The sequence below is a fragment of the Pseudophryne corroboree genome, chromosome 8 (genome assembly GCF_028390025.1).
Source record: "Pseudophryne corroboree isolate aPseCor3 chromosome 8, aPseCor3.hap2, whole genome shotgun sequence".
NCBI lineage: Eukaryota > Metazoa > Chordata > Amphibia > Anura > Myobatrachidae > Pseudophryne > Pseudophryne corroboree.
In genome coordinates this window covers 116,277,507-116,302,723 of record NC_086451.1, presented here as the reverse complement: position 1 = coordinate 116,302,723, position 25,217 = coordinate 116,277,507, and the positions used below count along the sequence as shown (strand labels likewise).

Sequence of the window (25,217 nt, the reverse complement as noted above, 5' to 3'; positions counted from 1 at the left end):
GCCACTTCCCCCTGAAGCCATGCCCCTATATTTTTACAGCGCACCTTTGTGGGGGGCACCAATTTTATTTCTGGCACCAAAATGTATAGTTGTGATTCTGGGATCCAGTATGATATGCCAGCGTTCAGAATACCCATGCTGGCATCCCGATTTCTCTTACGCCCTAGAGGATGCTGGGGTCCAATTTAGTTCCATGGGGTATAGATGGGTCCACTAGGAGCCACTGGCACTTTAAGAGTTTAATAGTGTGGGCTGGCCCCTCCCTCTATGCCCCTCATACCAGACGCAGTTTAGAAAATGTGCCTGGGGGAGCCGGTCACAGCTAGGGTAGCTCCTAGGAGATTTCTTAGTTTGTGGGACTTAGTTTCTGCTTCGTGGGACTTAAGGGGGGAGTAGGAACCAACTTAATAGAGAGTTAATGGTTCTCTATCTGCGCTGACAGGACACTGAGCTCCTGAAGGTGATGATCACAAGCCCATGAGGCAACTGCTCACTCCCACAGCACGGCCGCCACCCCCTAACAAAGCCAGAAGATAGAAGAGTGGTGAGTATGGTGCCAGCATCACGGTTAGTGGGTCGCCGGCGGGTATGGTGGCACAAGGGTTGGAGCACAGCTCTGAGGGGCTGTGCTCTGGTATGGCTCAGCAACATCTCTGCATGTAGATGCTGGAGGGGAGTCCCCAGTCAGCAGGTTAACCCTACACTAGTCATAGCATTTACAGGGGCTAATCCCACTGTTAACATATAAAATCCTGAAGCCAGTTTAAATAATAAGTGCGGGAAGCCACGCACCAGGTCAGGGCACGGGGCTTCCCCTCAGAGTGGATCCAGCATTCAACAGCGCCATTTTCTCCCTGCAGATTACACAGAACGCTGACAGGGAGCGCTGCCCTCCACATAACTCCAATGCCTCACGGTACCAGGGTGGAGTGTGATAACAGTACTAACTGTTCTATTAACTAACTGTTCTGTTCTGTGTGCCAAGTGGGCTTGGCAGGCACACAGCGCAGTTGCCCTGAGGGCGCATGGCCAGCGGCATGTAATGAGTCAAATTGACTCATTACATGCCTCTGAAGTCTGCGCCGTGGCCGCGCTGTGGAGGACAGCTACAGCACCGGGCAGCAGAGAAGGAGGAGGAGGGAGGGGGAGCAGGGAGCCGCAGCAGCGCTATTTCATTGGTAGTAAGCGCCGCTGCAGCACCCCACTCTCCTTCCGTATTGGCTGCCCGGCGTTGCTGTGGATGCTGGGATGCGGTTCCTCCATCCCAGCATCCACAGCAGCGCCGGGCAGCCAATACGGAAGGAGAGGGGGATGCTGCAGCGGAGCTTACTACCAATGAAATAGCGCTGCTGCGGCTCCCTGCTCCCCCTCCCTCCTCCTCCTTCTCACCTGCCTGCACCGAGGAAGCTGCACGAGGAGCCTGTCAGCGGGGAGATGGTAAGTATCTCTCTCTCTCTCTCTCTCTCTTTTAGGAGGACACCGTCTGCCATAATGTGTAAAAAGGGGACTGGCTGCCGCAATGTGTAAAAAGGGGGACTGGCTGCCGCAATGTGTATAAAGGGGGACACCATCTGCCGTAATGTGTAAAAACGGGGATGCTGTCTCCTGTAATGTGTAAAAAGGGGACGCTGTCTACCGTAATGTTAAAAAAGGGGACGCTGTGTGCTGTAATGTGTAAAAAAGGGGACGCTGTCTGCCGCAATGTGTAAAAAGGGGGACTGGCTGCCGCAATGTGTTAAAAGGGAGACTGTATGCTGTAATGTGCAAAAAGGGGGACGCTGTCTGCTGTAATGTATAAAAGGGGCTCTACCAGGTGTAGTGGCGCTACTGTGCAGCGTAATTTGAATAATGTAGACTACTGTGCACCGTAGTATGAATTGCTATTATTTTGTGGCCACGCCCCTTCCCCATGAAGCTATGCCCCTATAAATTTTTCGCGCGCATACAACGCGCACTGCCCCTATCTTACATGGGGGGGGGGGGGCGCCACTGTTGTTTCTTGCACACACCGCTAAAATGCCTAGTTACGGCACTGCCGGATGGTTTGGTAAGGCCAATGTTGAACCTAAAGTCATTGAACCCATACTTACAAGTGATCAAGTTCAAGATGGAGTCTCTGAGAGTGGTGGTCTCAGGTCTGGAGGAGGGGGAATTCCTGGTATCCCTGGATATCAAGGATGCGAACCTTCACATTCCGATCTGGCCGCCTCACCAGGACTATCTAAGGTTTGCGATACAGGACTGTCACTACCAGTTCCAGGCCCTGCCATTCGTCCTCTCCACAGCACCGAGGGTGTTCACAAAGGTCATTGCAGAGATGATGCTCCTCCTCCTCCGCAAGCAGGGAGTAAACATTATTCCATACCTGGACGATCTACTGATAAAGGCATCTTCCAGGGAAAGGCTGTTGCAGAGTATTGTTCTCTCAATTCAACTACTCCTGGATCATGGGTGGATCCTAAATCTTCCAAAGTCACATTTAGAACCAACAAGGAGACTACCCTTCCTGGGGATGATCCTTGACACGGAGGTGCAGAGGGTGTTTCTACCAGTAGAGAAAGCGTTGGTGATCCAATCAATGGTCTGGGATGTCTTGAAGCCAGCCTGGGTGTCGGTTAATCAGTGCATTCACCTTCTGTGAAAGGTGGTAGCCTCCTACGAGGCTCTACAGTATGGCAGATTCAATGCACAGTCCTTCCAGCTGGATCTCCTGGACAAGTGGTTGGGATCGCATCTTCACATGCACCAGCGGATACGCCTATAGCCGAAAGCCAGAATTTCACTCCTCTGGTGGCTCCAAACTTCTCACCTGCTCGAGGGCCGCAGATTCGGGATTCAGAACTGGATCCTTCTAACCACGGATGCAAGTCGCAGAGGTTGGGGAGCAGTCACTCAGGTGGAAAACTTCCAAGGAAAGTGGTCCAGTCAGGAATCTCTCCTTCCAATAAATGTTCTGGAACTGAGGGCCATTTACAATGGCCTTCTACAAGTGGCATATCTTCTGCAAGCTCAAGCCATTCAGGTTCAGTCGGACAATGTCACAGCGGTGTCCTACATAAACAGGCAGGGCGGATCGAAGAGCAGAGCTGCAATGTTAGAGATAACAAAAATCCTCATCTGGGCAGAAAGACACGCGGTGGCGTTGTCGGCGATCTTCATTCCAGGAGTGGACAACTGGGAGGCAGACTTCCTCAGCAGACGCGATCTCCATTCAGGAGAATGGGGAATCCACCCAGAGGTGTTCGCAGAGGTAACAAGCCAATGGGGCGTACCTCAAGTATACATGATGGCCTCTCGCCTCAACAAGAAGCTTTGGAGGTACTGTTACAGGTCACGCGACCCACAAGCAGTGGCGGTGGATGTTCTGGTAACTCTGTGGGTGTTCCAGTCGGTGTATGTGTTCCCTCCACTTCCACTCATCCCAAGGATTCTCAAACTAATAAAAAGAACAAGAGTTCAGGTGATCCTCATTGCTCCGGACTGGCTAAGAAGGGCTTGGTACGCGGATCTTCTGGAATTACTACTGGAAGATCCGAGACGTCTTCCTCTTCACGAGGACCTTCTTCAACAGGGGACGTTCGCTTATCAACACTTACAACGACTATGTTTGATGGCATGGAGGGGTATTCCGAACAATGTTATTCCTACCCTGATACAGGCTAGGAATGGAGTAACGTCTAAACATTACCATCGACTTTGGAAAAAGTACGTGTCTTGGTGTGAATTCAAGAAGTTTCCTATGGTGGAGTTTCAACTTGGACAGTTTCTCCTCTTCCTGCAAGCAGGGGTGGATATGGGTCTGCGTTTGGGATCCATAAAAGTCCAGATTTCGGCCTTATCCGTTTTCTTCCAGAAACAACTGGCTTCCCTCCGTGAGATTCAGACATTCTTGAAAGGGGTTCTGCACATCCAGCCTCCCTTTGTGCCTCCTACGGCACCCTGGGATCTTAACGTGGTGTTGCAGTTCCTGGATTGGTTCAAACCTTTAAAGGAGGTTGAGGTCAAGTTTCTCACATGGAAGGTTGTCACCCTGTTGGCCTTAATGTCAGCTAGGCGTGTGTCGGAATTGGGGGCTTTGTCTTGTAAAAGACCCTACTTAATCTTCCATGAATATAGAGCTGAACTCATGACACATCAGCAGTTCCTTCCAAAAGTTGTGTCAGATTTTCATATCAACCAACCTATTGTGGTGCCAGTTGCTACTGGCTCCTCAAATCCATCAAAGTCATTAGATGTTGTAAGGGCTCTGAAGATCTATGTGAAGAGGACTGCTCGTCACAGAAAGTCGGACTCTCTGTTTGTCCTGTATGATCCCAAGAAAATTGTGTGTCCTGCTTCTAAGCAGACGATCTCTCGCTGGATCAGGTTCACTATCCAGCATGCATATTCTTCGGCAGGATTGCAGTATCCAAAATCCTTTCAGGCACACTCTACTCGTAAGGTGGGTTCTCCCTGGGTGGCTGCCTGGGGTGTCTCGGCTTTTCAACTTTGCCAAGTGGCTACTTGGTCAGGGTCGAACACGTTTGCTAAGTTCTACAAGTTCGATACTTTGGCATCTGAGGACCTACAGTTTGGTCAATCTGTTCTGCAGGAGCCTCCGTGCTCTCCCTCCCGTTCTGTGAGCTTTGGTACATCCCCATGGTACTAATGTGGACCCCAGCATCCTCTAGGACGTAAAAGAAAATAGGATTTTAATCGCCTACTGGTAAATCCTTTTCTCGTAGTCCGTAGAGAATGCTGGGCGCCCGCCCAGTGCTTCGTTATCCTGCAGTAGCTATTTGTTTCAGTACTGTTTTGTTCTTGGTTAAGTACTGTGTTGTTACTTGGTTAAGTAATGTTGTTCAGATGTTGCTGAGTTTTCAAGCTCCAATATAGACAGTGGGCGCTAGTATACTGACTGTTAGACACCTATAAAAACACTTTAATAGTGACTGCAGCTTCACAATTTGGGGTGCTGAACCTCAAATAAAAATGGATATACAAACAAAAAAACAATAGGAAGCGCTGTCACCAAAAGTATCAAATTTAATAAAAGTTGTTTTTACATTATTCATAATAACTCACACAATATTATAAAACCAACTCTCCTGGTAGTTTTAAACCATTCTACTGACTCAATGCTACAGATACAATGTTACTTTTGATTTTATACAGTAACTTTTTAGTGTCCACGCTAGGAGGCTCTCTTTGATACACTGTATCAATATTGAATTGATCTTTAGTAAGATCCTCAGAGAAGTCTCTAAAATATGCAGGCTCCACGCGTGGGCTAATTAAATGAATGAGCTCACTAATGCCCTTGATTTTTATAACAATTGTAGGATGCACATTTTAGATGATTTGTGATCAATTATGCCACAGTGTTCTGTTCAGTTATACAATGAATTAAAGCATGCTACTCTTGTCACAGCTCGCCTGACTGTGTGGCCCGGAATTTAAGAGACTTTGCTAGGGTGATATTGATACAGTGTATCAAAGAGAGCCTCCTAGCGTGGACACTAAAAAGTTACTGTATAAAATCTAAAGTAACATTGTATCTGTAGCACTGAGTCAGCAGAATGGTTTAAAACTCCCAGGAGAGTTGGTTTTATAATATTGTGTGTGTTATTGTGAATAATGTAAAAACAACTTTTATTAAATTTGATACTTTTGGTGACAGCGCTTCCTATTGTTTTTTTTTTTTTTTTTTTTGAGTTTTTAAGTTGGTTAGCTTGGTTTGCCTTGTATGTGTGAGCTGCTGTGAATCTCGCAACTATCTGTGTAATTCCTTCTCTCGAAGTTGTCCGTCTCCTCGGGCACAGTTTCTATACGGAGTCTGGTAGGAGGGGCATAGAGGGAGGGGCCAGCCCACACTATTAAACTCTTAAAGTGCCAGTGGCTCCCAAAGGACCCGTCTATACCCCATGGTACTAAATGGAACCCCAGCATCCTCTAGGACAGGCCTGGCCAACCTGTGGCTCTCCAGCTGTTGTAAAACTACAAGTCCCATCATGCCTTGCCAAAGTTTTGCTATTAGGGAATGCTAAAACTGTGGCAGGTTATGCTGGGATGTTTAGTTTCACAACATCTGGAGAGCCACAGGTTAGCCAGGCCTGCTCTAGGACGTAAGAGAAATAGGCTTAATAACCGTATACAATGTCAAAGTGCAGCAAAGAAGGCAAGTAAGGTGCTAGCGTGCATAAAACGGGGCATTGAGACAAGGGACGAGGATGTAATCCTGCCGCTGTACAAATCATTGGTACGTCCGCACCTGGAATATTGTGTTCAGTTTTGGGCACCACATTATAAAAAAGATATCTGTGAACTCGAAAGGGTTTAAAGGCGTGCTACTAAATTGATTAAAAGGCTAGAGGGACTGGATTACGAGGAAAGGCTTACTAGGTTGAATATGTATACACTGGAAAAGAGGCATCTAAGAGGAGACATTATTAATATCTTCAAATATGTAAAGGGAAATTACAAAGAGTTATCAGAGGAATTGCTTATTAAAAAAAAAACTTTGTATAGGACACGAGGTCACTCGCTGAGGATAGAGGAGAGAAAATTCCGTACGCAGCGGAGGAAAGGGTTCTTCACTGTTAGGGCAATAAGGATTTGGAATTCCCTGCCAGGGAAGGTGGTAATGGCGGAATCTGTAAATGCAGTTAAAAATAAGATTTTACTTACCGATAAATCTATTTCTCGTAGTCCGTAGTGGATGCTGGGACTCCGTCAGGACCATGGGGAATAGCGGCTCCGCAGGAGACAGGGCACAAAATTTAAAAGTTTGACCACTAGGTGGTGTGTACTGGCTCCTCCCCCTATGACCCTCCTCCAAGCCTCAGTTAGGATGCTGTGCCCGGACGAGCGTACACAATAAGGAAGGATTTTGAATCCCGGGTAAGACTCAAACCAGCCACACCAATCACACCGTACAACTTGTGATCTGAACCCAGTTAACAGTATGATAACGTAGGAGCCTCTGAAAAGATGGCTCACAACAATAAACAACCCGATTTTTTTGTAACAATAACTATGTACAAGTATTGCAGACAATCCGCACTTGGGATGGGCGCCCAGCATCCACTACGGACTACGAGAAATAGATTTATCGGTAAGTAAAATCTTATTTTCTCTGACGTCCTAGTGGATGCTGGGACTCCGTCAGGACCATGGGGATTATACCAAAGCTCCCAAACGGGCGGGAGAGTGCGGATGACTCTGCAGCACCGAATGAGAGAACTCCAGGTCCTCCTTAGCCAGGGTATCAAATTTGTAGAATTTTACAAACGTGTTCTCCCCTGACCACGTAGCTGCTCGGCAGAGTTGTAATGCCGAGACCCCTCGGGCAGCCGCCCAAGATGAGCCCACCTTCCTTGTGGAGTGGGCCTTGACAGATTTAGGCTGTGGCAAGCCTGCCACAGAATGTGCCAGTTGAATTGTGCTACAAATCCAACGAGCAATCGTCTGCTTAGAAGCAGGAGCACCCAGCTTGTTGGGTGCATATAGTATAAACAGAGAGTCAGATTTTCTGACTCCAGCCGTCCTTGAAATATATATTTTCAATGCTCTGACAACGTCCAGCAACTTGGAATCCTCCAAATCGCTAGTAGCCGCAGGCACCACAATAGGCTGGTTCAGGTGAAACGCTGATACCACCTTAGGCAGAAAATGAGGACGCGTCCTCAATTCTGCCCTGTCCGAATGGAAAATCAGATATGGGCTTTTATATGATAAAGCTGCCAATTCTGACACTCTCCTGGCTGAAGCCAGAGCCAGTAGCATGGTTACTTTCCATGTAAGATATTTCAAATCTACCGATTTGAGTGGCTCAAACCAATGGGATTTGAGAAAATCCAAAACTACATTGAGATCCCACGGTGCCACTGGGGGCACAACCGGGGGCTGTATATGTAGTACTCCTTTTACAAAAGTCTGAACTTCAGGAACTGAAGCCAATTCTTTCTGGAAGAATATCGACAGGGCCGAAATTTGAACCTTAATGGACCCTAATTTGAGGCCCATAGATAATCCTGTTTGCAGGAAATGTAGGAATCGACCCAGTTGAAATTCCTCTGTCGGGGCCTTCCTGGCCTCACACCATGCAACATATTTTCTCCAAATGCGGTGATAATGTTGTGCAGTCAACTCCTTCCTGGCTTTGACCAGGGTAGGGATGACCTCTTCCGGAATGCCTTTTTCCCTTAGGATCCGGCATTCAACCACCATGCCGTCAAACGCAGCCGCGGTAAGTCTTGGAATAGACACGGTCCCTGCTGAAGCAGGTCCCTTCTTAGAGGTAGAGGCCACGGATCTTCCGTGAGCATCTCCTGAAGTTCCGGGTACCAAGTCCTTCTTGGCCAGTCCGGAGCCACGAGTATCGTTCTTACTCCCCTTTGCCGTATAATTCTCAGTACCTTGGGTATGAGAGGCAGAGGAGGGAACACATACACTGACTGGTACACCCATGGTGTTACCAGAGCGTCCACAGCTATTGCCTGAGGGTCTCTTGACCTGGCGCAATACCTGTCCAGTTTTTTGTTGAGGCGGGACGCCATCATGTCCACCATTGGTCTTTCCCAATGGACCACAATCATGTGGAAGACTTCTGGATGAAGTCCCCACTCTCCCGGGTGAAGATCGTGTCTGCTGAGGAAGTCTGCTTCCCAGTTGTCCACTCCCGGAATGAACACTGCTGACAGTGCTATCACATGATTTTCCGCCCAGCGAAGAATCCTTGTAGCTTCTGCCATTGCCCTCCTGCTTCTTGTGCCGCCCTGTCTGTTTACGTGGGCGACTGCCGTGATGTTGTCCGACTGGATCAACACCGGCTGACCCTGAAGCAGAGGTTTTGCCAGGCTTAGAGCATTGTAGATTGCTCTTAGCTCCAGTATATTTATGTGAAGAGACGTTTCCAGGCTTGACCACACGCCCTGGAAGTTTCTTCCTCGTGTGACCGCTCCCCAGCCTCTCAGGCTGGCATCCGTGGTCACTAGGACCCAGTTCTGTATGCCGAATCTGCGGCCCTCTAACAGATGAGTACTCTGCAACCACCATAGCAGAGAGACCCTTGTCCTTGTCGACAATTTTATCCGCTGATGCATCTGCAGATGCGATCCGGACCATTTGTCTAGCAGATCCCACTGAAAAATTCGTGTATGGAATCTGCCGAATGGAATCGCTTCGTAAGAAGCCACCATTTTTCCCAGGACTCTTGTGCATTGATGCACAGACACTGTCCCTGGTTTTAGGAGGTTCCTGACTAGTTCGGATAACTCCCTGGCTTTCTCCTCCTGAAGAAATACCTTTTTCTGAACAGTGTCCAGAATCATCCCTAGGAACAGCAGACGTGTCGTCGGGATCAGTTGGGATTTTGGAAAATTCAGAATCCACCCGTGCTGTTGGAGCACTACTTGAGTTAGTGCTACTCCGACCTCCAGCTGTTCTCTGGATCTTGCCCTTATCAGGAGATCGTCCAAGTAAGGGATAATTAATACGCCTTCTCTTCGAAGAAGAATCATCATTTCGGCCATTACCTTGGTAAAGACCCTGGGTGCCGTGGACAATCCAAACGGCAGCGTCTGAAACTGATAATGACAGTTTTGTACCACGAACCTGAGGTACCCTTGGTGTGAAGGGCAAATTGGGACATGAAGGTAAGCATCCTTGATGTCCAAGGACACCATAAAATCCCCCTCTTCCAGATTCGCTATCACTGCTCTGAGTGACTCCATCTTGAACTTGAATTTTTGTATGTACAGGTTCAGAGATTTCAGATTTAGAATAGGTCTTACCGAGCCGTCCGGCTTCGGTACCACAAATAGCGTGGAGTAATACCCCTTTCCCTGTTGTAGAAGGGGTACCTTGACTATCACCTGCTGAGAATACAGCTTGTGAATGGCTTCCAATACCGTCGCCCTGTCGGAGGGAGACGTTGGCAAAGCAGACTTTAGGAACCGGCGAGGGGGAGACTTCTCGAATTCCAACCTGTAACCCTGAGATACTACCTGCAGGATCCAGGGGTCCACCTGCGAGTGAGCCCACTGTGCGCTGAAATTCTTGAGGCGACCCCCCACCGCCCCTGAGTCCGCTTGTAAGGTCCCAGCGTCATGCTGAGGCCTTTGCAGAAGCCGGGGAGGACTTCTGCTCCTGGGAAGGGGCTGCTTGGTGCAGTCTCTTACCCTTTCCTTTGCCTCAGGGCAAATATGAATGTCCTTTTGCTCGCTTGTTCTTATAGGAACGAAAGGACTGCGGCTGAAAAGACTGCAGCTTTTTCTGTTGGGAGGGGACTTGAGGTAAAAAGGTGGACTTCCCGGCTGTTGCCGTGGCTACCAAATCCGATAGACCGACCCCAAATAATTCCTCTCCTTTATACGGCAATACTTCCATATGCCGTTTGGAATCCGCATCGCCTGACCACTGTCGTGTCCATAGACTTCTTCTGGCAGATATGGACATCGCACTTACTCTTGATGCCAGAGTGCAGATATCTCTCTGTGCATCTCGCATATAAAGGAACGCATCCTTTAATTGCTCTATGGTCAATAAAATACTGTCCCTATCCAGGGTATCAATATTTTCAGTCAGGGAATCCGACCAAGCCACCCCAGCACTGCACATCCAGGCTGAGGCGATTGCTGGTCGCAGTATAACACCAGTATGTGTGTATATACTTTTTAGAGTATTTTCCAGCCTCCTATCAGCTGGATCCTTGAGGGCGGCCGTATCAGGAGACGGTAACGCCACTTGTTTGGATAAACGTGTGAGCGCCTTGTCCACCCTAGGGGGTGTTTCCCAGCGCGCCCTAACCTCTGGCGGGAAAGGGTATAATGCCAATAACTTCTTTGAAATTAGCAGTTTTCTATCAGGGGTAACCCACGCTTCATCACACACGTCATTCAATTCCTCTGATTCAGGAAAAACTACAGGTAGTTTTTTCAGACCCCACATAATACCCCTTTTTGTGGTACTTGCAGTATCAGAGATATGCAAAGCCTCCTTCATTGCCGTGATCATATAACGTGTGGCTCTACTGGAAAATACGTTTGTTTCTTCACCGTCGACACTGGATTCAGTGTCAGTGTCTGGGTCTGTGTCGACCGACTGAGGTAAAGGGCGTTTTACAGCCCCTGACGGTGTCTGAGACGCCTGGACAGGTACTAACTGGTTTGCCGGCTGTCTCATGTCGTCAACCGACTTTTGTAGCGTGCTGACACTATCCCGTAATTCCATAAACAAAGCCATCCATTCTGGTGTCGACTCCCTAGGGGGTGACATCACCATTACAGGCAATTGCTCCGCCTCCACGCCAACATCGTCCTCATACATGTCGACACACACGTACCGACACACAGCAGACACACAGGGAATGCTCTGATAGAAGACAGGACCCCACTAGCCCTTTGGGGAGACAGAGGGAGAGTTTGCCAGCACACACCCAAGCGCTATAAATATATATAGGGACAACCTTAATAAGTGTGTTCCCTTTATAGCAGCTCAAATATTATAAATATCGCCAATAAGTGCCCCCCCTCTCTGTTTTTACCCTGTTTCTGTAGTGCAGTGCAGGGGAGAGTCCTGGGAGCCTTCCTCGCAGCGGAGCTGGGCAGGAAAATGGCGCTGTGTGCTGAGGAGAATAGGCCCCGCCCCCTTTTCGGCGGGCTTCTTCTCCCGTTTTTTTTGGAACCTGGCAGGGGTTAAATACATCCATATAGCCCCAGGGGCTATATGTGATATATTTTAGCCAGAATAGGTATATTACATTGCTGCCCAGGGCGCCCCCCCCAGCGCCCTGCACCCTCAGTGACCGCTGGTGTGAAGTGTGCGGAGAGCAATGGCGCACAGCTGCAGTGCTGTGCGCTACCTCATGAAGACTGAGACGTCTTCTGCCGCCGGTTTCTGGACCTCTTCTCTATTCGGCATCTGCAAGGGGGTCGGCGGCGCGGCTCCGGTGACCCATCCAGGCTGTACCTGTGATCGTCCCTCTGGAGCTAGTGTCCAGTAGCCTAAGAAGCAAATCCATCCTGCACGCAGGTGAGTTCACTTCTTCTCCCCTAAGTCCCTCGTTGCAGTGAGCCTGTTGCCAGCAGGACTCACTGAAAATAAAAAACCTAACAAACTTTTTCTAAGCAGCTCTTTAGGAGAGCCACCTAGATTGCACCCTGCTCGGACGGGCACAAAAACCTAACTGAGGCTTGGAGGAGGGTCATAGGGGGAGGAGCCAGTACACACCACCTAGTGGTCAAACTTTTAAATTTTGTGCCCTGTCTCCTGCGGAGCCGCTATTCCCCATGGTCCTGACGGAGTCCCAGCATCCACTAGGACGTCAGAGAAAATGGATTGGATAAATTTCTGACTGAAAAAGATATCCAAGGTTATAGAATTTAAAATATCAACTTTGATAATCTGGGATTAACATGATTTATAGTTGTTAACTAGACATAAAACATTACTTCAGCAGGGACATTATAATGAACTCGGCTTAATACAGAATACAGGTTGAAGCCGATGGGCATCTTTTCAACCTCATTAACTATGTTACTATGTTACAGTCCCCTTATACATTGCCAGGTAGAGCCCCTCTTACACACTGCACCAAGTACAGCTCCCTTTTACACACTGCGCCAGGAAGAGCCCCCATTACTGTTACACATTGCACCAGGTAGAGCCCCCTTTTACACATTGCACCAGATAGAGCCCCCTTTCCTTTTGCACATTGCACCAGGTGTATAAGGGAGCTAGGCTGATAGCTGATGGTCCCCTCTTTCCAGGGGGTAACAGATTTTTAAAATTGGCCCTGGGGAAACTGAGATATCTGACTTCAAAGCAGTGGTCTCCATCCAAGCTTATTAATTGATTCTCCTAGCCAGATATCTCAGGTTCTGTTTGACTTTGAGTTTTTCTGACAGTGTACCCCAAAAGATGGGATTCTCCCCTTTTGGTTGACTCTGGCAGCTTGTCTCTACCATACCCAGATCCAGAGATATCAGCCTTCCAGCAGCAGGCTCCAGCTCCACATGCCTTATATATATTATAATACATTTGTATATTTTCGTTGGTGGATTGCTCTGGCTCCTGAACTCTGATCCCCAGGTCCCCAGCACCTCCTGAAGGAGGAAGGGGGGGGGGGGGGACAGCTACTTTTTAAAATCTCATTCAAAGCTAAAAAAAAATCTATTTCCAGGAACTTGAGATATCTGCAGTCAAGCAAGCTGCCCTCCCAGCAGAAATTACTGCTCCAGGTCCTACATGCAGAGTGGAATATAGGGCCTGGTTCAGGTTCCACCACCCCCCTTTTCCAAGCAGAAATTGCGATCACACCGCAGGGGGCCTGCCTCCATCTTTTTGATTGCGGTGGCTGGGTGTAACGTCACACAGCCGCCCCGATCATGCCCCTGTCATGTCTACCCCATTCATGCTGGCATGCCCCCCAATTCCAAGCCACGCCCCCGCAAAGCTAAGTCTCTGCCTTGGAAAAGGAGCGTTGCCGCACCCTGCCCCACGAACACCTCATTTGCATTTTCTGCGGGCGCACACAGAAAATGCGGGCGCAGGACAGGCCCTGTGCATGCACCGCATCCTTTTAGTAATTTTTGCGTTTGGATTGCGTATTGCGATCCGTCCTGAAACACCCCCTACCACCCACGGGACACCAAAGCTGCCGCTGATAGCACCCCTTCCACTAGAGGATGGGTAGGGGCCCCAGTGCATTGCTGTGCCCAGGGGCCTACACTGCTGTTAAGACAGCCCTGGTTTGTGTGTGTGTGTGTGTGTGTGTGTGTGTGTGTGTGTGTGTCTGTGTGTGTTATACTTACTTCAGCCTCCAGAGCAGCTGCTTCCACCTGGCTGCCAATTTGTCAACCGCGCTATGTCTCTGTGTTCTGCACACTAGCACGGTACCCAGAATGGGTATCCAAGGTGGTCTGCTGCCCGTTTCGGAACCCAGAATGGGTATCTAAGGTGGTCTACATCCTATTCCGGCACCCGGAACAGCTATCTAAGGTTGCCTGCACCCTATTCCGGTACCCGGAATGGCTATCTAAGGGTGTCTGGGTGTTCTGCACACCATTTCGGCACATGAAACAGCAATCTAATGTGGTCTGCATCCTGTTCTGGCACCCGACACACTTGTCTATGATGGTTTGAGCCCTGTTCTGGCACCCAGAACAGGTATCTATGGTGGTCTGCCCCCTATTCTGGCACCCTGAACAGCTATCTAAGGTTGTCTGGGTGCCCTGCACACCATTCCGGCACATGAAACCGTTATCTAAGATGGTCTGCATCCTGTTCCGGCACCCGGACCGGTTGTCTAAGATGGTTTGAGCCCTGTTTTGGCACCCGGAACAGGTATCTAAGGTGGTCTGCGCCCTATTCCAGCACCCTGAACAGGTATCTAAGGTTGTCTGGGTGTTCTGTACACCATTCCGGCACATGAAACCGTTATCTAAGATGGTCTGCATCCTGTTCCGGCACCCGGACCGGTTGTCTAAGATGGTTTGAGCCCTGTTCCGGCACCCAGAACAGGTATCTAAGGTGGTCTGCGCCCTTTTCCGGCACCCGGAACAGCTATCTAAGGTTGTCTGGGTGTCCTGCACACCATTCCGGCACCTGAAATCGCTATCTAAGATGGTCTGCATCCTGTTCCGGCACCCGGACCGGTTGTCTAAGATGGTTTGAGCCCTGTTCCGGCACCCAGAACAGGTATCTAAGGTGGTCTGCGCCCTTTTCCGGCACCCGGAACAGCTATCTAAGGTTGTCTGGGTGTCCTCCACACCATTCCGGCACCTGAAACCGCTATGTAAGATGGTCTGCATCCTGTTCCGGCACCCGGACCGGTTGTCTAAGATGGTTTGAGCCCTGTTCCGGCACCCGGAACAGGTATCTAAGGTGTTCTGCGGCCTTTTAAGGCACCCTGAACAGCTATCTAAGGTTGTCTGGGTGTCCTGCACACCATTCCGGCACATGAAACAGCTATCTAAAATGGTCTGCCTCCTGTTCCGGCACCCGGACCGGTTGTCTAAGATGGTTTGAGCCCTGTTCCGGCACCCAGAACAGGTATCTAAGGTGGTCTGCGCCCTTTTCCGGCACCCGGAACAGCTATCTAAGGTTGTCTGGGTGTCCTGCACACCATTCCGGCACCTGAAATCGCTATCTAAGATGGTCTGCATCCTGTTCCGGCACCCGGACCGGTTGTCTAAGATGGTTTGAGCCCTGTTCCGGCACCCGGAACAGGTATCTAAGGTGGTCTGCGCCCTTTTCCGGCACCCGGAACAGCTATCTAAGGTTGTCTGGGTGTCCTCCACACCATTCCGGCACCTGAAACCGCTATGTAAGATGGTCTGCATCCTGTTCCGGCACCCGGACCGGTTGTCTAAGATGGTTTGAGCCCTGTTCCGGCACCCAGAACAGGTATCTAAGGTGGTCTGCGCCCTATTCCGGCAACCGGAACAGCTATCTAAGGTTGTCTTGGTGTCCTGCACACCATTCCGGCACATGAAACAGCTATCTAAAATGGTCCGCCTACTGTTCCGGCACCCGGACCGGTTGTCTAAGATGGTTTGAGCCCTGTTTCGGCACCCGGAACAGGTATCTAAGGTGGTCTGCGCCCATTTCCGGCACCCGGAACAGGTATCTAAGGTTGTCTGGGTGTTCTGTACACCATTCTGGCACATGAAACCGCTATCTAAGATGGTCTGCATCCTGTTCCGGCACCCGGACCGGTTGTCTAAGATGGTTTGAGCCCTGTTTTGGCACCCGGAACAGGTATCTAAGGTGGTCTGCGCCCTATTCCGGCACCCTGAACAGGTATCTAAGGTTGTCTGGGTGTTCTGTACACCATTCCGGCACATGAAACCGTTATCTAAGATGGTCTGCATCCTGTTCCGGCACCCGGACCGGTTGTCTAAGATGGTTTGAGCCCTGTTCCGGCACCCAGAACAGGTATCTAAGGTGGTCTGCGCCCTTTTCCGGCACCCGGAACAGCTATCTAAGGTTGTCTGGGTGTCCTGCACACCATTCCGGCACATGAAACCGCTATCTAAGATGGTCTGCATCCTATTCCGGCACCCGGACCGGTTGTCTAAGATGGTTTGAGCCCTGTTCCGGCACCCGGAACAGGTATCTAAGGTGTTCTGCGCCCTATTCCGGCACCCTGAACAGCTATCTAAGGTTGTCTGGGTGTTCTGTACACCATTCCGGCACATGAAACCGCTATCTAAGATGGTCTGCATCCTGTTCCGGCACCCGGACCAGTTGTCTAAGATGGTTTGAGCCCTGTTCCGGCACCCAGAACAGGTATCTAAGGTGGTCTGCGCCCTTTTCCGGCACCCGGAACAGCTATCTAAGGTTGTCTGGGTGTCCTGCACACCATTCCGGCACCTGAAACCGCTATCTAAGATGGTCTGCATCCTGTTCCGGCACCCGGACCGGTTGTCTAAGATGGTTTGAGCCCTGTTCCGGCACCCAGAACAGGTATCTAAGGTGGTCTGCGCCCTTTTCCGGCACCCGGAACAGCTATCTAAGGTTGTCTGGGTGTCCTCCACACCATTCCGGCACCTGAAACCGCTATGTAAGATGGTCTGCATCCTGTTCCGGCACCCGGACCGGTTGTCTAAGATGGTTTGAGCCCTGTTCCGGCACCCGGAACAGGTATCTAAGGTGTTCTGCGGCCTTTTAAGTCACCCTGAACAGCTATCTAAGGTTGTCTGGGTGTCCTGCACACCATTCCGGCACATGAAACAGCTATCTAAAATGGTCTGCCTCCTGTTCCGGCACCCGGACCGGTTGTCTAAGATGGTTTGAGCCCTGTTCCGGCACCCAGAACAGGTATCTAAGGTGGTCTGCGCCCTATTCCGGCAACCGGAACAGCTATCTAAGGTTGTCTTGGTGTCCTGCACACCATTCCGGCACATGAAACAGCTATCTAAAATGGTCCGCCTACTGTTCCGGCACCCGGACCGGTTGTCTAAGATGGTTTGAGCCCTGTTTCGGCACCCGGAACAGGTATCTAAGGTGGTCTGCGCCCATTTCCGGCACCCGGAACAGGTATCTAAGGTTGTCTGGGTGTTCTGTACACCATTCTGGCACATGAAACCGCTATCTAAGATGGTCTGCATCCTGTTCCGGCACCCGGACCGGTTGTCTAAGATGGTTTGAGCCCTGTTTTGGCACCCGGAACAGGTATCTAAGGTGGTCTGCGCCCTATTCCGGCACCCTGAACAGGTATCTAAGGTTGTCTGGGTGTTCTGTACACCATTCCGTCACATGAAACCGTTATCTAAGATGGTCTGCATCCTGTTCCGGCACCCGGACCGGTTGTCTAAGATGGTTTGAGCCCTGTTCCGGCACCCAGAACAGGTATCTAAGGTGGTCTGCGCCCTTTTCCGGCACCCGGAACAGCTATCTAAGGTTGTCTGGGTGTCCTGCACACCATTCCGGCACATGAAACCGCTATCTAAGATGGTCTGCGTCCTGTTCCGGCACCCGGACCGGTTGTCTAAGATGGTTTGAGCCCTGTTCCGGCACCCAGAACAGGTATCTAAGGTGGTCTGCGCCCTTTTCCGGCACCCGGAACAGCTATCTAAGGTTGTCTGGGTGTCCTGCACACCATTCCGGCACATGAAACAGCTATCTAAAATGGTCCGCCTACTGTTCCGGCACCCGGACCGGTTGTCTAAGATGGTTTGAGCCCTGTTTCGGCACCCGGAACAGGTATCTAAGGTGGTCTGCGCCCTTTTCCGGCACCTGGAACAGGTATCTAAGGTTGTCTGGGTGTTCTGTACACCATTCCGGCACATGAAACCGCTATCTAAGATGGTCTGCAGCCTGTTCCGGCACCCGGACCGGTTGTCTAAGATGGTTTGAGCCCTGTTCCGGCACCCGGAACAGGTATCTAAGGTGTTCTGCGCCCTATTCCGGCACCCTGAACAGCTATCTAAGGTTGTCTGGGTGTTCTGTACACCATTCCGGCACATGAAACCGCTATCTAAGATGGTCTGCATCCTGTTCCGGCACCCGGACCGGTTGTCAAAGATGGTTTGAGCCCTGTTCCGGCACCCGGAACAGGTATCTAAGGTGGTCTGCGCCCTTTTCCGGCACCCGGAACAGCTATCTAAGGTTGTCTGGGTGTCCTGCACACCATTCCGGCACCTGAAACCGCTATCTAAGATGGTCTGCATCCTGTTCCGGCACCCGGACCGGTTGTCTAAGATGGTTTGAGCCCTGTTCCGGCACCCAGAACAGGTATCTAAGGTGGTCTGCGCCCTTTTCCGGCACCCGGAACAGCTATCTAAGGTTGTCTGGGTGTCCTCCACACCATTCCGGCACCTGAAACCGCTATGTAAGATGGTCTGCATCCTGTTCCGGCACCCGGACCGGTTGTCTAAGATGGTTTGAGCCCTGTTCCGGCACCCGGAACAGGTATCTAAGGTGTTCTGCGGCCTTTTAAGGCACCCTGAACAGCTATCTAAGGTTGTCTGGGTGTCCTGCACACCATTCCGGCACATGAAACAGCTATCTAAAATGGTCTGCCTCCTGTTCCGGCACCCGGACCGGTTGTCTAAGATGGTTTGAGCCCTGTTCCGGCACCCAGAACAGGTATCTAAGGTGGTCTGCGCCCTATTCCGGCAACCGGAACAGCTATCTAAGGTTGTCTTGGTGTCCTGCACACCATTCCGGCACATGAAACAGCAATCTAATGTGGTCTGCATCCTGTTCTGGCACCCGACACACTTGTCTATGATGGTTTGAGCCCTGTTCTGGCACCCAGAACAGGTATCTAAGGTGGTCTGCGCCAATTTCCGGCACCCGGAACAGGTATCTAAGGTTGTCTGGATGTTCTGTACACCATTCTGGCACATGAAACCGCTATCTAAGATGGTCTACATCCTGTTCCGGCACCCGGACCGGTTGTCTAAGATGGTTTGAGCCCTGTTTTGGCACCCGGAACAGGTATCTAAGGTGGTCTGCGCCCTATTCCGGCACCCTGAACAGGTATCTAAGGTTGTCTGGGTGTTCTGTACACCATTCCGGCACATGAAACCGTTATCTAAGATGGTCTGCATCCTGTTCCGGCACCCGGACCGGTTGTCTAAGATGGTTTGAGCCCTGTTCCGGCACCCAGAACAGGTATCTAAGGTGGTCTGCGCCCTTTTCCGGCACCCGGAACAGCTATCTAAGGTTGTCTGGGTGTCCTGCACACCATTCCGGCACCTGAAACCGCTATCTAAGATGGTCTGCATCCTGTTCCGGCACCCGAACCGGTTGTCTAAGATGGTTTGAGCCCTGTTCTGGCACCCAGAACAGGTATCTAAGGTGGTCTGCGCCCTTTTCCGGCACCCGGAACAGCTATCTAAGGTTGTCTGGGTGTCCTCCACACCATTCCGGCACCTGAAACCGCTATCTAAGATGGTCTGCATCCTGTTCCGGCACCCGGACCGGTTGTCTAAGATGGTTTGAGCCCTGTTTCGGCACCCGGAACAGGTATCTAAGGTGGTCTGCGCCCTATTCCGGCACCCTGAACAGCTATCTAAGGTTGTCTTGGTGTCCTGCACACCATTCCGGCACATGAAACAGCTATCTAAAATGGTCCGCCTACTGTTCCGGCACCCGGACCGGTTGTCTAAGATGGTTTGAGCCCTGTTCCGGCACCCGGAACAGGTATCTAAGGTGGTCTGCGGCCTTTCAAGGCACCCTGAACAGCTGTCTAAGGTTGTCTGGGTGTTCTGTACACCATTCCGGCACCTGAAACCGCTATCTAAGATGGTCTGCATACTGTTCCGGCACCCGGACCGGTTGTCTAAGATGGTTTGAGCCCTGTTTTGGCACCCGGAACAGGTATCTAAGGTATTCTGCGCCCTATTCCGGCACCCTGAACAGCTATCTAAGGTTGTCTGGGTGTTCTGTACACCATTCCGGCACATGAAACCGCTATCTAAGATGGTCTGCATCCTGTTCCGGCACCCGGACCGGTTGTCTAAGATGGTTTGAGCCCTGTTTTGGCACCTGGAACAGGTATCTAAGGTGGTCTGCGCCCTATTCCGGCACCCTGAACAGGTATCTAAGGTTGTCTGGGTGTTCTGTACACCATTCCGGCACATGAAACCGCTATCTAAGATGGTCTGCATCCTGTTCCGGCACCCGGACCGGTTGTCTAAGATGGTTTGAGCCCTGTTCCGGCACCCAGAACAGGTATCTAAGGTGGTCTGCGCCCTTTTCCGGCACCCGGAACAGCTATCTAAGGTTGTCTGGGTGTCCTGCACACCATTCCGGCACCTGAAACCGCTATCTAAGATGGTCTGCATCCTGTTCCGGCACCCGAACCGGTTGTCTAAGATGGTTTGAGCCCTGTTCCGGCACCCAGAACAGGTAGCTAAGGTGGTCTGCGCCCTTTTCCGGCACCCGGAACAGCTATCTAAGGTTGTCTGGGTGTCCTGCACACCATTCCGGCACCTGAAACCGCTATCTAAGATGGTCTGCATCCTGTTCCGGCACCCGGACCGGTTGTCTAAGATGGTTTGAGCCCTGTTCCGGCACCCGGAACAGGTATCTAAGGTGGTCTGCGCCCTATTCTGGCTCCCTGAAAGGCTATCTAAGGTTGTCTGGGTGTCCTGCACACAATTCCGGCACATGAAACAGCTATTTAAGGTGGTATGCATCCTGTTCCGGAACCCGGAACAGGTATCTAAGATGGTCTGCCCCCCATTCCGGGACCTGGTACTGATATCTAAGGATGTCCTATTTCGGCACCAATAGCATATAAGTTTGTCTGGGTGTTCTGCACCCATTTCTACCAACCGGAATGGATATAACGGCGCCCCACCCCACAGGGGCGTGGAAAGCCATGCTGGGCCCCAGTAATGTAATGCGGTGTGGCCTAAATTGGGTGCGTATCTACACCTCTGAAAGATATGATTAATTAAAGTATTAATTGTGTGCAATTTATGCAAAGGGGCCAGGTTGCTTAATCGGAAGCAGATCCCTCCTCTTCGGCCGACGGCGCCATCTGCCCAGTGACATCTGGGAACATGACGCATGTGCACTACAGGACGCTGCCCAGTACCGCCAAGCGTAAGTATATTTGGGAAGGGGGATGTGGACTCCCCTGTCGGGCCCCTCCAGCAGCCTGGGACAGGGTAATTAATACCTGATTACCCGCCTCTTGGCACCACTGCATGTGGCGCTGCTCATAAATATTAGTTTTAGAATCCCCTGTCGGGCCCCTCCAGCAGCCTGGGACAGGGTAATTAATACCTGATTACCCGCCTCTTGGCACCACTGCATGTGGCGTTGCTCATAAATATTAGTTTTAATTATATTTTTTTATAAAGGCGGCGTGGTCACACCCCCTACCCTCCCAACAAAAACAATGGGCAAGTGGTCATTTATTATTATTTATTTATTTATTTATATATTTATACTGCTCTAAAAATGAAAAAAAAAAAAAACCTCCCTATGCAGCCAGTGTGTGAAATAGATGAGCTGCAGCACCAGCAGCTATGTCCGTTCTCCCCCCTCCATCCCTCTGCCCGAGTGTAGTACCAGCGGGGTAGGTGGGAGGCTGTCAGCCCTGCACAGCGGTTCCCCTGTGTGACAGCAGCGCACAGACAGCGCCACTGTGCAGGGCTGACAGCCTCCTAGCAGTGCAGCAGCTTCGTGCGGGAGCCGGCAGGGATTTCTCCCTCCCCACTGACAGCCCGTCCGCGGACCCGCCCCCCGGACGGGGACGCGCTTTCACAGCTCCCCAGCGGCAGAGGTCGCTGCAGGGAGCTGATCCGGTCCGGCATTCCGGAATTTGGTCCGGTCCGGTTTTCACCTAATCCCTAACGGATGCTGTCTGCTCCTATCACTGCCGCCTCCTCGTTCCCCTCAGCCCCGGCTCATTTCCCTTGGCTCAGTCCCGACTCTCTCGCCTCAGCTCCGCCTCCATGGTGAGTGTTTATAGTGTATAGTCGCAGTCACTGTGTCACCTGTGCAGCGATGTATGCTGCTCCTACTGACCTGCTGCTGGTATATGTAGGGCCAGTGACAGTATGTGCAGGGGGCGATGTGTGAGTGCTCCCTTCTGGTGCCAGTAAGAAGCACTAAGGAGTAGGTAGATGGAGTAACTGGCAGGGGCCCCTGGCTGTGGCCCCACTCGCCCATGCAGGGCATTGTCAGTGCTGGTACGAAGTGGATACAGGAAAGTGAATACAGATGAGCAGCTTCCCCCCGAGGCTACAGCATTAGCAGCATCTGCTTTCATCTGAGCTGTGAGCGCAGTGTGGGAGGTGGTCAGTGCAGTCACCCCATCCTGGCATGTGCCCAGTTATATGCAAATAATCATTGTGTGTGTGTGGACCAAGATGGTAGCATGTACTGATAGGAGTCACGCGTCTGCATTTTGCAGGACTGTATCATTATTTCAGTGACCTGATGTTGGGGAAGGTGTATTTAGAGTCCCTGTGTCACAGGTGGGCACACAACCCTGTACTACCCTCTAAATGACTTTCATTATCTGGCTGGTCAGAGATGTCTTGATTTATTCCCCATATGCGTTGTACTTTGTAGTACTAATGTAAGACAACTTAAAAGTGATGATAACTGGCGCTCCAGCCAATCGGCTCCTGTCATGTTTGATAAATTGTCTTGAGCACCATTTATCATACGCAACGAGTTTTACATAGCTGATTGTATCTTATACAGTATTATACAATATTCATTTGTTTGTTTTTAGCCATTTGAGGAAACATTTGGAGTGTGAGTACACTCTTTTGTTCCTCACTTGTTTTGACGGTGTGGCATGGTATTTCCTGTACAATATCCACACCGAAATGGTCCCTTTTGTTGCATGCTGCATCAAGTAACTTTTATGATTTTTTTTAGTTCAAATATCACATCTGCAAAGATCTGGATGAAATGAAGGAGATCCACGAAGGGTCTTATCCGTATACCTATATTCTCTGTAATTGTGTTGTGTGTGGTGACACATTTTCTCTAGCATCCATAAGGGATATTGGGGATAGAATTAGTACGATGGGGTATTGACGGGTCCAAAGGAGCCAGTGCATTTTAAATTTCTTCAACTGGGTGTGCTGGCTCCTCCCCTCTATGCCGCCTCCTACAGGCAGTTTAGAAAAAAGTGCCCTCAGGAGAGGATGCACACTCTGCAACTCCAGAGTTTTTTTCTTCAATTTAATTTAAAACGTTTGTTTCGGTATGCTGTTTGGGCATCAGCATACCTGCGCCATGGGAGTTGGGGGGGGGGGGGGGACGGTCACCGGCCTCATGAGGTACCGAGCCGCTTCTCCACTGCAGGACCACTGCCCTGAGGGGCTGTTTATTCAGCGGGGTACTGCGCCTTAGCTGCCGCAGCTTGCCGCACACCCCTAACAGAGCCTGAAGGTGATCGTCGTGGTGAGTACAAACTGGGGGCCCCGCTAGAGGGCCCCCCGGTTCATTGTGTGGCAGATGCATGGGTAAGGCGTACGGGTCCCTCCTAAGGGGGACCCGCGGGTGCCCCTGCGTGACACTGGCGGGAGGTATGTTGTACCAAGCATTTATGTGAGGCTACACAGCCTGTGGAGACATTTCCAGTAAAAAAAACTCTTATAGTAGCTCCGGCGCCATGGGGATGGCAGAGCTACATTAGAGCGGGCTCAGCTGCATTTTGGTGCCTTCCTCTCCATAAGCGAGTAGCAGCAGCAGCCTCATACAGCTCCTAAAAACGGTCACAGGAACGCTGGTACCGGGTGTAGAGGGAGAGAGCCACTATTAGTGCACAGTTTACAAATATCTGTACAGCAGTTTTACAGTTTTTTTGTACTACATAAAACGCTGACAGTCTCACTGGGGCTGTGCAGCGTTTGGTGTGCTGGGGTCCTCTCTTCTGTGTCTTCTCTCACATGCAATAGGGCAGGCTTGTATTGTATTCAGTCTGTTTTGTATATGTATATTGTCTGTACTTCATTATGGTGAAACAGAAGTTATGCAGTGTATGTAATGCCAGATTCTCCCCTATTTCATCTGGCTCCATATCATGTGAGCAGTGTAGTCAGTCATCACAAAATGCTGATAACAACATGGGGGAGAGTCCAGAGCTTTCCTGACTGGGGGCTATAAAAACTAGGATGTCGGATATGTCATCTTAGCTCACTGCCAATGCCAATAAAACACAAGAACTGCAACAAGCAGTGGCTAACCTTACTGCTAAGGCTGATGCTTTCCATCCCCCGCTGTCTACAGGTGCACAAAAACGTGCTTTACCTGCAATCCTGTCAGATACTGATGATGATGTACAGGCGGATGGGGATGATGCGGACCCCATTAGTGGGGATTCCACCCCTACACAAGGTTTAGAACCCCCCATATTGGCTATACAGGATGTGTTAAAGCTCCCCTGGAGGACGCTAATAATCAGCAGTCGTTTTTCCTCCCACAAGACAAACGGACTGTCACCTTTCCTGATTCCAAAGAATTGGATGATTTATTTAAATTAGCCTGGAAAAATCCTGATAAAAAATATCAAGTGTCCAAAAGGTTTTTAAATACCTTCCCATTTGCCCCTGAAGGCAGAAAATTCTGGGAAGAATCTCCAGCAGTAGACGTCTCTGTCTCTCGCCTTTCTAAAAAGGCGGTGCTCCCTGCCCTGGGCTCTTTTACAGTAAAGATAAAGGGGGATAGGAAAATAGAGACCACGCTAAAATCTATCTACACTGCTGCAGGTGTAGCTCAAAGACCAGTTATTGCTGGTTGCTGGATGACACATGCCATTCATACATGGGCTACTCAGGTTCAGGAGGGTCTTTCGGGTTGATATGACCTTGGTTACTACTGTAACTTTCCTGAAACACATTCAGGATACGGCAAGAGTCCTCTGTGACTCCCTTAAAGAGACTGACAATATAAATGCTAGAACCACTGCTATGGCTGTGTCTGCATGCAGAATCATATGGTTGCGTCAATGGATTGCAGACGCTGATTCCAAATGTAATGTGGAATTTCTTTCCTTCACGAGTGAATGGCTCTTTGGAGGTGAATTGGACGCATGGTTCTCCAAAGCTACTGCTGGGAAATCCACGTTTCTCTCTTCAGTGGCTCCGCCTGCTAGGCGTACCTACCCGGGACTAGTCCTTTCGGTCCTCCAGATTTTGATCTAGATGGAATCTTTGAGAGCAGTGATCACGGGCCTGGAACAACAAGAATTCCTTGTGTCCCTGGATATCAAGGACGCCTACCTACCTATACTGATTTGGCCTCCTCAT

General features: G+C 50.4%; 2 protein-coding genes across 4 annotated transcripts in view; one reads left to right on the top strand and one right to left on the bottom strand.

Moving 5' to 3' along the window:
• Positions 1 to 25,217, bottom strand: part of WDR38 (WD repeat domain 38) — a 179,085-nt gene that overhangs the window by 81,007 nt on the left and 72,861 nt on the right. The gene's annotated exons all lie outside the window — the stretch shown is intronic.
• OLFML2A (olfactomedin like 2A) overlaps positions 21,725 to 25,217 on the top strand; it is a 271,746-nt gene continuing 268,253 nt past the window's right edge. Inside the window, exon 1 of the mRNA XM_063936876.1 lies at positions 21,725 to 21,905. Within this exon, the coding sequence (XP_063792946.1) occupies positions 21,903 to 21,905 (3 nt within the window). The 5' untranslated portion in view covers positions 21,725 to 21,902. The remainder of the gene's footprint in view (positions 21,906 to 25,217) is intronic.